At 44.5% G+C, this 15,391-nt stretch overlaps 1 protein-coding gene across 1 annotated transcript in view; it reads right to left on the bottom strand.

Annotated features, from left to right (window-relative positions):
* IFT43 (intraflagellar transport 43) overlaps nucleotides 1-15,118 on the bottom strand; it is a 59,026-nt gene extending 43,908 nt beyond the window's left edge. The window contains exons 1-2 of the mRNA XM_056851072.1: nucleotides 15,069-15,118; nucleotides 11,091-11,171 (exon numbers count right to left, since the gene is read on the bottom strand). Of these exons, the coding sequence (XP_056707050.1) occupies nucleotides 11,091-11,171; nucleotides 15,069-15,101 (114 nt within the window). The 5' untranslated portion in view covers nucleotides 15,102-15,118. The remainder of the gene's footprint in view (nucleotides 1-11,090; nucleotides 11,172-15,068) is intronic.
* Nucleotides 15,119-15,391: the final 273 nt, after the last annotated feature.

The raw sequence follows: 15,391 nt of genomic DNA on the forward strand, positions 1-15,391 counted from the left end.
TCACAAACTGAGAATTAGCTGTGATGTTTTTTGCGAGGTTCTTTGCTGAGAAAATCTCTTAAATACACTCTAACTGGGACAATGGCCACAGTACAGCTGAGACATTAGAAACGCCCAACACAATACCTAATCCCTTTAGGGATCACTTTGAGCCAGTTACTGCAATAGATGCCACCGGGATCCTGGAATCCATAAAGACCATCACTTGTTAGACCCTTGCCCATCCCAGATACTTAATGCACATGATTACATCAATAAACCTCTAATGTCCATTATAAATCAATCACTGACCCAGGTCATACTTTCTTGTGCCTCAAAACAGGTAGTATTTTCTATGATATGTGGAGCCAGAGAAAAAGGGTGAACCTTCCCGCCCCTTTTGCTGGTGAAAGTGGGTTGGGAAAGATATGGCAGCTCTTCCTTCCCCCTTGAAGTGTTCCCTCACAGCACCAAAAAAGGGCACTTTCTATGGTGAGTTCTTCCATGTACATCTGACTCCGAGTCCAGTCGCGAACCTGTGACCCGACACATATTGGGCATACCTCAGAAGGTTGCTGTAGGGGTCAAGTCTTCTGCCATGTGGCATCTGCCGTGTGAGTTCCCCAAGGTACAATCTTGCCCCTCATGCTATTCAATCTCTTTATGAAGCCCTTGGGAGAAGTCATTCGTTGTTTTGGAATACGATGCCTTTAATATGCTGATGACACTCAGCATATTGACTACATTTCTTTAATGCAAATCACCTGCTCTGAACGAATGCCTTGAATTGAGCTGAGAAACACATCAGCAGCCTGCGCAACTTTTGTAAAACTGGGATTATATGGGCACATAGCCCAACCCCACCAAAACATCAAACTACAGAATTTTGTACAAGTCAAAGTGTCTTCCAGGATAGCCCCATGTAAAGTGCATTACAGCAGTCCAATATTGAGAGTACAGAGACATGGATCAGTGAGGCCAGGTCAGTTCACCTGCCCTGATATAAGTCCATTTCATCTCTCCTAGAATTAAACCCCTCAAAAGCATGTGCTTTCCTAACCAATATCACTGCCATCTTATTTGGATTGAGAACCCCACAAATAGGGTGTGATAGCAACTGGTGTCTCTTACTGTTAGCTCCCCCAAGTGGGATTAGTGGTATATTGCCTCTGATCATAGGTATTCATGTATCCATTCCATTTAGCCATTGTGGCTGATAATTATATCTAGACCTACTCTCCATGAATTTGTCTAAGACTCTTTGAAAGCCAAACATACATCCTAAGGGCTATCCCTATCTATTCCATGAACAGAAGGCACTTTCAGCAACAGAACATCCCTGCCTCTTTCCTCCTATTGTAGCCCGCTGATTTCCCCAAAATGGTATCCTGGGTTTATAGCAGGAGAAGGGAACAGGCTGAAGTTGCTTCCCAGCTTTCTATTAGCTGAAAATTTAGTCTTGATGCAACCCTGCATCTTGAGGCTTAACTGTATTCCCATTCAAGTCATGCTCTCCCTTTCTTTGGTGGGCTTAAGTTGGAAAGTATTCAAAGAATGAAATAAATGTGCAGAAATAGAATTTTAATATAACTCTTTCCCATCAGTTTATGCTCAGCACTCAGCAACCATCAGCATAAACTGCTAAAATGAAAAGTGCTGGGAAATACAGATGCTTGAGAGAGTTATTTTGGTGGGAATGATGAAAAATGTTATTGAGGATCAGGAGATAACCCCAGCAGGCTGAAAATAACTAGGCATCTATTCAGGGTGCCAGGAGCTGAAGAGAAAGCCTCGGGGAGTTCCAGCGTGAATGAGGCAAGAGCTAATACTGGGGAAGCTGGCCTAATTAGGGAACATGAGTTCAACTACATTTTTCAGATTCCAACTGGAGAATTCGGCCTTATTCCAAAGGAACAGCTGGAAATCCAACACTTCTGCAGGCAACTGGGTGGCTTTACAGAGGAAACACATGAATCCATTCTACAGAAATGCAAGTGAAACATACAATGCTGGCCGCTGTCCTTACTATCCTCTGATGAAAGATGCCATCAAGGTCAACTAGGACACAGTAAGATATTTCAGTCTTAGGTCTCCTGAATGGATGTGAAAGATAATTTAGCACTCAAGACAGTCTCAAGAGCCTAGAACTGGCTCTGTGTATAGTATGGATGAACTACACCTTTCTGAATGCTGTGCTGTAAAGTCATATGGTAGTAAAGCATTCACATGATTTGCCACGTGTCTATGGCAAGTTCCACAGTGAAATCTTATGCTTCATAACACGCTCCTGATGATTTGCTAGTATGATTACACCAAGCTGAGAGCAGGAAGAACAGCTACATTGTAGCACTGCAGAGGTTGGACAGTTCCCACCATGGCAAGTCTCATAAGAAATTAACTTTATTCTATCCTATACCAAAGCAGACAGCAATTTTGAAACATGATAGCACTGTAGGAGTTGCTTTATGCATCACTTTCCCCAGGTGTAGCCCTATTTTTTAGCTTACATCTAAAATGTGGAGTGAGAATATGTGATAACAAATATTTATATCATGTACATTTATCTGTCTGTGGCTCTCTGTTGAATATATACTCACAGGGAAATCTGAATTTGCTGCCACACACTATTTGTGTAAAAGGCCCCATCAATCTATTCAAAACTGAATTTATCCCAGAGGGCTTTTCTATGCAGCCAATGGGGGTTGCACCGTACAGAATGATTTACAAAGTTACTTGGAAAAATTATTGAGTACTGTGGCCTATACTACTATGTATAGCTTGCTGTAAGAAGGATCCTACTACATAACCTTGCATCATTTAATTTGTCATGTTAATACTTAGGCCTTGCCTTCATGCTTAGAAACTAAAAACAGAAGACACGTATGGGAAGAGGAACTGAAGGACAAGAAGGAGGAGGGAGATTGTTTTGACAATGTCAAAAATAACTGATATCCAGTTGAAGCCAGGCTGATCTTCCCTTTTGCTTGGATGGAGGTGGTGCAATGTCTCAGCAGCCCACAGTCTTCTGGCGGGTGACAGAGGTCAAGATCACCTTCCTCTTGCTTCTGCAGTTTCAGGGCACGTTTTATTCACATTCTTCCAGCTAATGAACCAGGTTTGCTTCCTCACAAGACAACTCATAGAATCATAGAGTTGGGACGGGCCATAGTGGTCATCTAATCCAACCCCCTGCTTAATGCAGGATCAGATTACAGCATCCCTGACAAGTGTTTGTCCAGCCTCTGCTTAAAGACTGCCACTGAGGGGGAGCTCACCACCTCCCTAGGCAGCTGATTCTACTGTTGAACAACTCATATTGTAAATTTCCCCCCCAATATCTACTTTTCCACCTGCAATTTAAACCCATTATTGTGAGTCCTGTACTCTGCTGCCCACAGGAATAGTTCCCTGCCCTCTAAGTGACAGCCCTTCAAATATTTAAAGAGAGCAATCATGACCCCTCTCAACCTCCTCTTCTCCAGACTAAACATTCTCAGCCTCTCTTCATAGGGCTTGGTCTCCAGACCCTATCATTCTCGTTACTCTCCTCTGCACCCGGTCGATTCTGTCCACATCCTTTTTGAAGTGAGGCCTTCAGAACAGCACACAATACTCCAGATGCAGCCTAACCAATGCAATGTACAGTGGAACTATGACATCTTGCAATTCGGATGTTATGACTCTGTTGATACACCCCAAGATCACACTAGGTTTTTTTTTTTTTTTGGTCTCTGGCTGCTATTTAACTTATGGTCCACCCATACCTCAAGATCTTGTTCACACACACTGCTACCCAGTAGTGTATCCCCCATCCAATATGCATGCCCCTCAGTTTTGTTACCCAGATGTAGAACTCGGCACTTATCCTTGTTGAATTGCATCTTGTTCATATCCACCCACTTTTCCAGTGTGTTCAGATATCGTTGAATTCTATCTATCTTCTGATGTGTTGACTACTCCTCCCAATTTGGTGTAATCTTCAAATTTAATGAGTAGTCCCTCCACACCTTCATTCAGATCAAGTATAAAAATACTGAAAAGTACCAGGCCCAGAACTGAGCCCTGTGGCACCACATTGGACACCTCTCTCCATTCAGTTGAAATGCCATTGACAACTACTCTTTGAGTGTGGTTCTCCAACCAGTTCACTATCCATCTAACTAACCTAGAGTTCAGTCCACAGTCCTCTAGTTTACCCATTAGAACATCAAGGGGAACCCTGTCAAAAGCCTTACTTAAATCTAGGTAAACAACATCAACCATATTTCCTCAAACCAGTAAGCTCATCACTCGATCAAAGAAGGAAACGAGGTTGGTCTTGCAGGACCTGTTGGGGACAAATCCATGCTGACTCCCCCAGATCACCAAGTTGTCTTTCAGATGATTGCATATTGATCTCTTTAATATCTGCTCCAGTATCTTCCCTGGCACAGAGGTCAAACTGACTGGCCTTTAGTTTCCTGGGTCATCCCTCCTCCTTTTTTTGAAAACTAGGATAACATTCGCCCTCCTCCAGTCTAGTGGCACATCTCTCGCCTCCAAGAGGTCTGGAAGATGATGGACGAAGGCTCTGAAAGCTCTCTAGAAAGTTCTTTGATGCTCTCAGGTGCATACCATCTGGGCCAGGGGATTTGTACTCATCCAATGCAGCCAGGTGCTTCTCAACTACCTCTCTGTTCATGTCAACCAGCAGCCCGGACGCCATGCCTTGCCTACTACCATCTCTAGATGAGCCTGCTCTCTTCTTCAAGGAAAAAACTGGGGCAAAATAGGCTGAGCCTTTCTACTTTCTCTCTGTCCTCTGCCAGAGTTTCTCCATTTTCACCCAACCGTGGGCCTATGGCCTCTTTTCCCTTGCGTTTGCTCCTCACATACCTGAAGAAGCTTTTCTTGTTGTAGCAAGACTCTCTAGCCAGCATCAGCTCACTGGGAGCTTTGGCCTCTTTGATGGCTGACCTACAGTGCCTAGCAACCTGTAGATACTCTTCTTTAGAGGTATGTCCTTGCCTCCAGGTCAAGTTCTGCCAAAGGCCAGAGTGCAAGATGTCATGAGGTGCAGCAGTCCCCAGCACAGAATGTCTATTTATTATATTCAGTCAACCAGAGGCTACCTTTGTCTCCACAGATGAGAAATGCATGCCAAATATAGAAGAACTGGGATCCAAGCATCTGGCCCAAAGGGAGTTCAGAGAAAGAGCATGAAGAGTGACCAGGGAGTTGGGAAGGGCCAAGAAGGAGAAATGACTAAAGATTACAAATATTTCAAGCTTGGCTAAGCAGCAAGGAATTGCATAGGGCAAGTGTACAAGCTTTTAAAGTTTCGGGCACTGCATAGGCAAGGGTGGAGGAGGACTCTCAAAAATACTTCACAGAAGAGGTTCACATTGTAACAGAAAATCTTGTGTCAGGAACACCTCCCCTCCCTGTTGTCATTACAAAAAATCCCTCTAGCAACCACAGCAACAAATGTTCAAATCCAAAAAGAATCCTCTTCATTTATTTCCATGAGATTTAGCAGCTGGGAGTGAAGAGGAGTCAATACCACGTAAGAAGACAGCACTTCCAACAAGGGCTCTGGGGACCAGAGCTTTGGAACCCTTTGCAGGATACAAAAGGAGGAGAGCAGAACTACTAAGAGAAGTTTTTTTTAAACTTCCCCAGCTGCAAAAGTAATGGGCACATTCTAGTCAAAGTTAAGAACTTTTAAATCTCACTGATTTATGCATATGCTGGATGCTTTATCCAATAAGACTAAAGAATCATCTCCAATAGAGAAGTGCTATGCCTTGTAACTAGTCTAGCTTTCATTTCTCAGCAACTCATGCTGACAACTTTGACATGAACACAATCACCAGGGAAACTTACCTTGCTCAGACTTGCACAACTACATGTGCGGTGAGCACCTGATCAGATCAAGTTCTCTGGTGAAGTTCATCTGGAGCACACCACCATGCTGAGCAGCTTTGCATCTGCACAGTAGCCACTGCTGCTACAGGGCCAGGTGGCTGCTTTGACCGAAATTAAGAAATAATTCATGACATTTACCAGAGAAGAGTTGGATGTAAATGACCAGGATGCGATAGATTGCACTGTCTGCTTTTTGCACCTGTGCAAGCAGCATCACTTCCGAGAAGCAATCCAAGAACTGAGCGCAAGATTAGCTTGGCTCGTGGACAAACACCAAAGGCACAAAGAGACCTAACCTTTCTCATTTTCTTTTTGCTAGGTGCTTTCAAATATTGGAGGTGGCAGGCAGGAGGGCTGCTGTGAGAAATCAGTCTAGTTGTGCAAGACAGCTTTGCAATTGTGCAAATCAGATCCATCCAAATAGTCTGCCCAATGATCAGCTCCCTATTTGCAAAGGGTGAATGGGGTGTGAGCCAAACCAAGGAGTGATCAAACATAGGTAGTCACAACAATCTGGGCTTTAACAATCCAAGTTCCATTTACCCTGCCCCAGCTAATATTCCCCGATAAGTTTAACTTGTATGAATGTATCTAATCCTATTTAAAAACCGTCTCAACTAGTACCCATCACCACATATCTTGGCAATAAATTCTGTTAATTATACATTGAGGAAATATTTCCTTTTGCCTGGTCTGAAACATAATCTTGAAAGGAAAAGGATACAGTCTTGGCCTCATTTAAGTGTTTAGACTTTACTAATGACTACAGCAGCAGAAGGGGATAGAGTTAGTATATGATTACAAATGAAAAAAAATAAAAGCAAAACCCTTGATCACAATTGACTCTTACCTATACTGATAGGTGTGATACTGGAAAAGAAATGCCATTCAGGTACCCTAAGGCTTAATAGAGTAGCAGACACCAAAACTGTTTGGCAAACACGTTAGTAAAGAGACATCTACCCTACAAAGTCTCACAAGCATTTAACAGCTACATCTGCTTTTAGCTTATAGCTTGGAAATAACATAAGAACCCTGCTGGATCAGAGCAGTGGCCCATCTAGTACAGCATCCTGTCTCACACAGTGGCCAAGCAGTTGCTCTGGAGGTCCAACAACAGGGCATAGAGGCCAAGGCCTTCCCCTGACACTGGTATCCTGGCACTGGTATCCAGAGGTTTACTGCCTCTGAACAAGGAGCTTTCCCTTAGTCACCATGGCTAGTAGCAGGGGTGGGTAACCTTTTTTCCACCAAGGGCCATTTGGATATTTATAACATCATTTGCGGGCCATACAAAATTATCAACTTAAAAAGTAGTCGACCAAGCCCCAAGCAGGCAGCTGCCCCAGATGACCCTTCCAAGCGGGCAAGCAGGCAGGCATCGAAACAGTGGCGCACTCGCCCACCTAGTGGCACAGGATGGTCTGTTGCACCAACCAGGAGTAGCTGTCCAGCCGCACACTGGAGTTGCTCCTACTCTGCATGGTTGGGGCCGGATTCTACAGCCGGCTCCTGCTACCTCCATCTCCAGGGATGAAATGAAGACACACTGGCTAAGAACTCCCCTCATCCCCGCACATTTTGACTCTGCCTCCTTTAACCCCTCCATTGTCGCCACTTCCACCCCCAGCCCTCTTGTAGTACAGAGGGAATATGTTTCTCCATGGCCCAGGTGAGAAAGGGTTAACACAGTTTCTTGGGCGGTCCTAGCAGCTCCATAGCTAATGACTCTTCTGCAAGGGGGGGGGAAGGTTTCTTTTCTCGGCAAAACAAACTCACATCTACCTTGAATAGAGGCTATTCCTGTCCGCAGGAGGGGGCGGATCACCAGTCTTAGATCCTTCTTAGCTAGAGATTTGCCAAGACCCACGAAGGGCCAGACCAAATGATTTTGCGGGCCTTAAACAGCCCCTGGGCTTGACGTTCCCTACCCCTGGCTAGTAGCCATGAATCTATCCAATACCCTTTTAAAGTTGTCTATGCCTGTGGCGATCACCACATCCTTTGGCAGCAAATTCCACATTTTAATCACTTACTATATAAAAAAACTATTTCCTTTTGTCCATCCTGAATCTACTGCCCATCAGCTTCACTGGATGCCCTCACTTTCAGTCCTAGCCATGTTTGAATCCCTACCTGTATCCCTAACAAACGTGTTTCTTTCAACATTTCAACCTCTATAACCTCTCCACATACAGATTAGCAACCATTTCTTAATATTAAAATTTAATCTTGACAGTGCTGTGCACCACATGGTTCTCTGTGTTCTGCAGAGCTACCAAGGACCATAGCACAAAGGAGCATGTGACATGAAATTCAGTAGACCACTGAAAAGAAACAAACTAGTTGTATGACTAGCACATGCATTAAGTAGAACAGCCAGCAACAGACTAGTAAGTCACATAGAGAGAAATGGTGTTAGAAAAATATTCTACTGAAACTGGACATACATTTGCAGGTTTTTCTGCATGAGTAGAAAGACTCAGATTATACTCTGTTGTTGCTGTTTTTAAATTCTGAGACTACCAGCATCTTGCAGAAGCTGACATATTCTATATTCTAGTACTGGCATCAAGTATCAAATCTAAATTGCCTGACTCAATAGAAAAACTGGTAAAAGGAGCATTCCAAGGCAGAGAAAAGGTTACTGCTAATGTACAACTATGCACTACTGTTCCTATATCCTATAGGAAAGCAGCTGGACCCCATTTCAGTCACAAGAAAGCAAAATGAGGCCACCTACACACAAGATAAGGAAAGTTGCTACATATTCTGAAGACAGAATATTCTGAAGACAGAATACGTTCCAGGAATGTTAGCTTTAGTTGAGAGACAGTTATAGAAAGGAAAATCTGCTTGTTGAAGCCCCTAAGTACTTGTAAGATCTGTGGAGGGGGAAGGGTTTCCAAGTTGTTCCCCCCCTTCCAAGACTCCCTACAGCCCCTCCCATTCATCACCAACAAACTGTAACCCAGCAAAGCTGCTTTCCTCACATGAGGCTCCTGATGGACTGTATGGCATTTAAAGTGGTGCTTTCATACTGGAGGCTGCCAAATAAAAATACCAAACAGAAGACCAATTTGGGTTTAATACGTTTCTCACCCTTCTTGCAAATTACTATGCCTGCGCTTTGTGAGAGGGGCTAGGCATCCCCAAAACTTTTCAACTCTTGCCAGGCTGCCATCATTCTAGAAACAGCTATGGAGGGATAATAAACTGTGAACATCAATGTCTGTAACAGGAGGCAAAAAGTGCTTCTGCTGTAAGCTGTAATTGTTCAGTGCAAGATTAGCCCTGAAGGAAAACTTGCCGTTAAGGTAAGTTCTCGAAACTGCTCTCAGAAAAGTCAACGTTCTAACCATCTACTCAAGAACATTCTACCTTTTCTGATGTGTCTTCCTCCTAGAATGGAATCAGCAAAGAGAAAAGGACAGAAGAGAAAAAGTGTAATAAATGTGAACACGAGAAGTGACAGCATCCCATGCTGGATTATATTCATGCTAAGAACACCACGAGCCTATATTTTCTTGCTTCACACTTAGGGCTTACCAATGTTTATTCATTTACATTTGGCCACTGGTATGGGAAGATTACTTGGTCCTGTTCACACACTTGCAACATCTACACTGACAACGTTGAGACTTTGCTTTGAACAGACATGGTCAAAGACATGGTCAACAGACATTTACAACATTGCTTTGAACAGACATGGTCAGAAATTCTCCTTTCACTGTGGTGTGGCATTTATATCTTGGCTGAGATAGCCTGGCCTTGTGCCCTCCCTTACCTTTCCTCCTGTTACCATTCTTCCCCAGTGGCATCAAAATGATGCATGGATTCACGCAAGCCTGTAAGATTTCTTGGTCTTCTTGTGCAGCTGTCGATTTTTATATCATGAATCCAACTGCACAGTATGGTGGGAATTCCCAATTCTCCTCAACAAAAGGCAACCTACAAAATGGCAGATAAGCAAAACTCTTTCCCCCACAATCCAATGCAAGAAAATGTTACAGCGTTCTCAGATCCTTACTGAGTGTAATGCCTTGGCCAATTACATTGGCAACATTTTCTAATTGGTACAAACAGGACTGTAACTGACAGGGGCACTGTCAGACTGCACAAAGAGAAACAAAGCCAAGGAGAGACCAGGATTTGTCTACAGGCTTTCAAAGGTGGAAGTCAAGTCACAAATGACATCAAGAGAAAGCAGAAGCTAGGGAGGCAGGGAATTAGAGGCTGTGGTGTAGCCCATGTGTTGTTATTTGGTAATTACTATGACAGTCTCTTGCCTTGAAAACCCCATAAGGGGTCGCCATAGGTCGGCTGCGACTTGACGGCACTTTACACACACACACACATGACAGAATTACAAAATAAATTTTTGCCCCTCTCATCAAATAGCTATTAGAGGGGCAAAATTTTATTTTGTATTTCTGTTATAGTAATTAGTTATAGTAGCTGTTCAGAGGAAGATGTGGTTACCATGTTTCTTGCTGGAAATGTTTATCCAACTGAAAGAATGGCCTTTAAAACAGTGTTGCCATTGAGACTAGATCATGGCTGTTGAAGGAATTTTATTGATTTATTTACCTACATATGTGTACGTACTTTAATCTACTGGTTGTATTACACAGCTGAACAAGGTCAGTTGGACCATACGATAAAGTGATTGAGTGACTGGGGGAAAAAGGAAACTTTAGTTTCAAAGGTGAAAAATCTGTAGTGAGAGGGAAAGACGGTTCTATGAATTATACAGCAAGTCTGTTACATCTTGCCAAGAGAAGAGAAGTTTATGACACATTTGCATCCAACCTGAAATCCAGGGAAGCAGTAAACTTCCCCTCAACAGGAAAATAAAAACAATCAATTTACCAAGCGGTTATGTGTACCCTATGGTAAATTATCACCTGCAAAAAGCTCATCTGTGCTTGCAAGCAATGGATTCTGCTACTTACGTATGGACCGCTCGGTGGCACATCAATACAGAGCTATCAGTGAAGGTCAATGCAGCAGCAGGTTCTAGAGAACATGCTCTTGGCAGGACAAGAGAAACAAAAGGAGCCTGTCTCATGCACAGTTAGGGTCCCCATTGTTAACCAAGGTTTAGACTTCTATCCTGGATGAAAATTCAACATGTTCCAATTTCTCAGCTGAAAATTAAGCCCCAGAGCTGCAAGCAAGTTGACTAAGCTGGTTGCACCCACCTCTCCTGCTGAAGAGTAGGTCTGGCTAAGATGATTTTCCTCTGAGTAGGAATCTTGCTGAGCTCGTCGGCCCATCTTCACCTGCACAGAATGGAAAGGAGAACTTCAGAACTACACATAATCTATACCATACTGTTGCCTCCACCATTATCAAACTTTGACCAAGGAATCTACATGAGTTTCAGAAACAATTCATGCATGGCACTGAAAGCCATGTTATCAGAAATGAATGAGAGCCTTATCCTCTTCCCTGGAATTTAGGAGGCAGTGACAACAACAGATTGGGAAGGATGGAGTAAACATCTGGCACTAGGTGGGGGGGAAAGAGATTGCAAGGAAGAAACAAATTATCAGTAGGAGAAGTAGCTACAAGGGAAGGACAAAAAAAGGCAGCTGAAGGTGATAGGGGAAAACAAGGGGGAGTCTTAGATGGGAAAGCATTTAGTATTAGGGCTGTTGGGAAGGAACAAAAATCTCTAGGGATTCCTGGGACTAGCCACCTCAAGAATATTTTATTAACAGTGCAAGTGTAAATAGTTTATTAAAGAAATATAATAAAGGAATAAATATTTATCTGGGGTAGAAAAATAATTGAAGAAGAATCTCATGATCACTATTAGCAAGCTTGCACAACTTGTAACATATCAGTCAAAAACAGCCACCAGTTTTTGTGGTCCTAAGTTGGCAATAAAACCAGAAAATAGGTCCAGTTCCTAGGGGGAAGGGGGAATATTCAACCTGGTGGCCTGTAAATTGTGCAGGCTCAAACTATATGCTTCAAAACATACAGAATACAAGCCTAGTTAAAGAGGTCAATATAAATAGTACGTATGGAGTTTCAGTACAAAATTAATTCACAGCATTGGGCTTTGCTGAGGGAAAAGGCCATTTCATGGGATACATTTTATTATGACACGCAAAGCACTTACAGCTACACTAGACAGCCACACCCATCTTCTTCCTAATGGGTCTAAGCCCTGCAGCAGCTTTTACAAAATGAAGCTCAGCAAACTAAGCCTAGAGGTACTTACACAAAAACTCCAACCACCACCCCCGACAGAAAAGAGGAATAATCAAAACATTAATGGACCGTGCAAGATGGATCTGTGAACCACAGTTTCTCAAGGAAGAAATTAATCATCTAAATCACGCACTGCTAGCAAACGGCTATTCCAGAAATGAAATCAGAAGGGCCATTAAACTAAATAAAACTCAGAAAACTCAGGAAAAACAGTCTCCCATAGGAAAGGTATTCTTGTCATTTATTAAAGGAGTCACTGATAGGATGGAGAAACTTTTGAAAAAACATAACCTACAAACAGTGTTTAAACCCACCAAGAAAATACAACAGATTCTACGATCAGCAAAAGACAAAAGAGACCCCCTCACCTCTGCAGGAGTATATCGTATACCTTGCAGTTGTGGACAAGTTTACATCGGGACCACACAACGCAGCATACAAAGAAGGATAAAAGAACATGAAAGATACTGCAGACTTGGCCAACCTGAGAAATCAGCAGTGGCTGAACATGGACTGACCCAAACAGGACACAGGGTCTTATTCCAAGACACTGAAAGACTGGACAATTCTACCAACTATTTTGTCAGATTGCACAGAGAAGCCATTGAAATTCATAAACATCAGCACAACTTTAACAGAAAAGAAGAGAGTTTAAGAATGAACAAGGCTTGGCTTCCTGTCCTGAAAACCTCCAGACTAACAAAGACTACAGTCCACAATAGCCGTGCAGATTAGCTTTGGATTCCACATGTTAACAGATCACTTCAGGATACAATGGTTCCACATTAACATACCACACCCTCATTAGCACATTATCTTGATACTTACAGGACAATGATTAGCACATTACCTTTAATACTTTACAGGACAATGACTCCGCTCAAACCCAACCCCCTTTCTGACTATATATTATTCTTCCTACACACTTGACACTGAGAGACACTGTCCTTCAGTGTTACTCGTCTGAAGATGCCGGCCACAGCTGCTGGCGAAACGTCAGGAAAGAAAATACCAAGACTACGGTCACACAGCCCGGATAGCCTACAAGAACCAATAAGCCTAGAGGCTCAACCACAAAGGGGGAAACCGAAGTACTTAATGAAGGGGGGGGGGAGAGATCCTTATTCAACCCTGCAGGTACACAAGGCACAGGTACAATACTTCATTAGAAAGCAAAACAGTTCTTTCACAAAGTCATTTCCCAAGTTCACGGTGGAGAGGTCTATCAGTGGCTACTAGCCATGATAACTAAAAGGTACCTCCCCATCCAGAGGCAGTAAAACTCTGGCTATCAGTGCTAGGTGGCGTGGGTGAATTTTAACTTGTCATAAGTGCAGCCATCTTTATTTTCTGCTAGGTTCCTCTCTGACTAAAAAATGAACCTTTGTAACCTGACAAGTTTTCCTGCTGGCTTTGCTATTCTAAAAAGACTGTCTAAGAAGAAAAGGCGTCCAGCCTTGAGTGCTGATAAGATGGTATAGAGTAGAATTTTGAATTCACTCTCCCTGTAGCTACAAGAAGCTAGATACATTTTTTAAGCTGCATGAATGCGTCAATACTTGCTTATGTCTACTTGGATGGGATCATTTTTCTTTTTCTAGTTTTTCCCTAGTAATGCTGTGATGTCATTAAAACTATAAAAGTTGTATGTGTAATGAGGTCAGTAGAACTTCCCTGTCTTTAAGTGACTTAGACTAGGTGAACTTCTCAGCTCGAGCTTTTAATAAAGAATTACTTTAACGGTTCTGTTTTGTTTGGGATGCATAATTGGGCAACCCTCGTAAATCCCCCGTCAGTAGCAACATTGGGGAAGGCCTTTGCACCCTGTTGTTGGACTTCCAGAAGAACCATGTGAGGAAGGATGCTGGACTAGAAGGGCCACTGGCCTGCTCCAGCCAGACTCTTCTCATGCTCTTAACTCTCTATCAACCTTCCACTCAAGGTGGGCCCTGGGACCTTTGTGTGTGTGAAGTGCCTTCAAGTCGCAGCCGACTTATGGCGACCCCTTTTTGGGGGGTTTTCATGGCAAGAGACTAACAGAGGTGGTTTGCCAGTGCCTTCCTCTGCACAGCAACCCTGGTATTCCTTGTGGTCTCCCATCCAAATACTAACCAGGGCTGACCCTGCTTAGCTTCTGAGATCTGACGAGATCAGGCTAGCCTGGGCCATCCAGGTCAGGGCCTGGGACCTTTAGGCAGAATGAAAAGGCTTGAGCCCCGCTGCCCCTCAGAGTGCTCCTGAACCTTTCAGAGCTACTTCAAAATCAAATCACATCCCATAGGGGTTCCCCTCATCACAACCCTATAAGGGATGGGAGACGCGGTAGGGTTGCCAGGTCCGTCTTCGCCACTAGCGGGAGGTTTTGGGGGTCGAGCCTGAGGAGGGCGGGGTTTGGGGAGGGACTTCAATGCCATAGAGTCCAATTGCCAAAGCCGACATTTTTCTCCAGGTGAACTGGCCTCTATCGGCTGGAGATCATTTGTAATAGCAGGAGCTCTCCAGCTACTAGTAACTGGAGGTTGGCAACCCTAGCTACGGCTGGGCAGGAACGCCCCCCCCCCGCTCCCCCAGGCTACGAAGCGAGGGTGGACCACGACTTCCGCATCCCTTCCAGGTAGATTAGAGGCATCTTCCAAGCCGGGGGCTCTCCACAGTAAGAATGCTTTCTTCACAGTTACACTTTGCCCGATCAGAGTGACGAGTTTTTAGAAAACTTGCCCGGCGGGGGCCTAAAAACGAGGACTCGTTCGCCATGACACCCCTCGGAGACCTGGCCCTGGGGAAGGAAGGGCTAAAGGCGGGGTGGGGGCGGGGGGGTCCCGTCTTAGCAGGCGGAGAAAACGCGTCGGCGGGCGGCTGAACTGGAACAGGCCCCTGCGTCGCCATGGCAACGCGGCCTGGGCGGGCGGGCGGCGCAGGCCAGGCCTCTCCGCCCGAACGGCACCAACTCTCCTTACCGCGCCTCCCCCCTTCCGCGGCTCTTCGCCCATCTGCTGCTCGGCGTCCATCCCGCGGGCCCCGCAGCATGCAGGATGGGGCGGGGGTTCGTGGGAGCCGCCTCCGACTTCCGGGCCGAAGCCCGCGCGTCCTTAGCAACCCTTAAAGGGAGCGCCGTCTCCGCCGGACGGAGATGCAGCCGCTCGAGGACAGGCCGGAGGGTCCTGTAAAGTACACGGAGTGTAACTTTTATCAGGATCTGCAATACGAAACAAAGAAAGCAGCCCGAGAGCCCTTCGTGGCTCCCGGCCAAGGTCCAGTTTGTCCAGGGACACAGGTCAAA

Source organism: Euleptes europaea, chromosome 6, assembly GCF_029931775.1.
Source record: "Euleptes europaea isolate rEulEur1 chromosome 6, rEulEur1.hap1, whole genome shotgun sequence".
Taxonomy (NCBI): Eukaryota; Metazoa; Chordata; class Lepidosauria; order Squamata; family Sphaerodactylidae; genus Euleptes; species Euleptes europaea.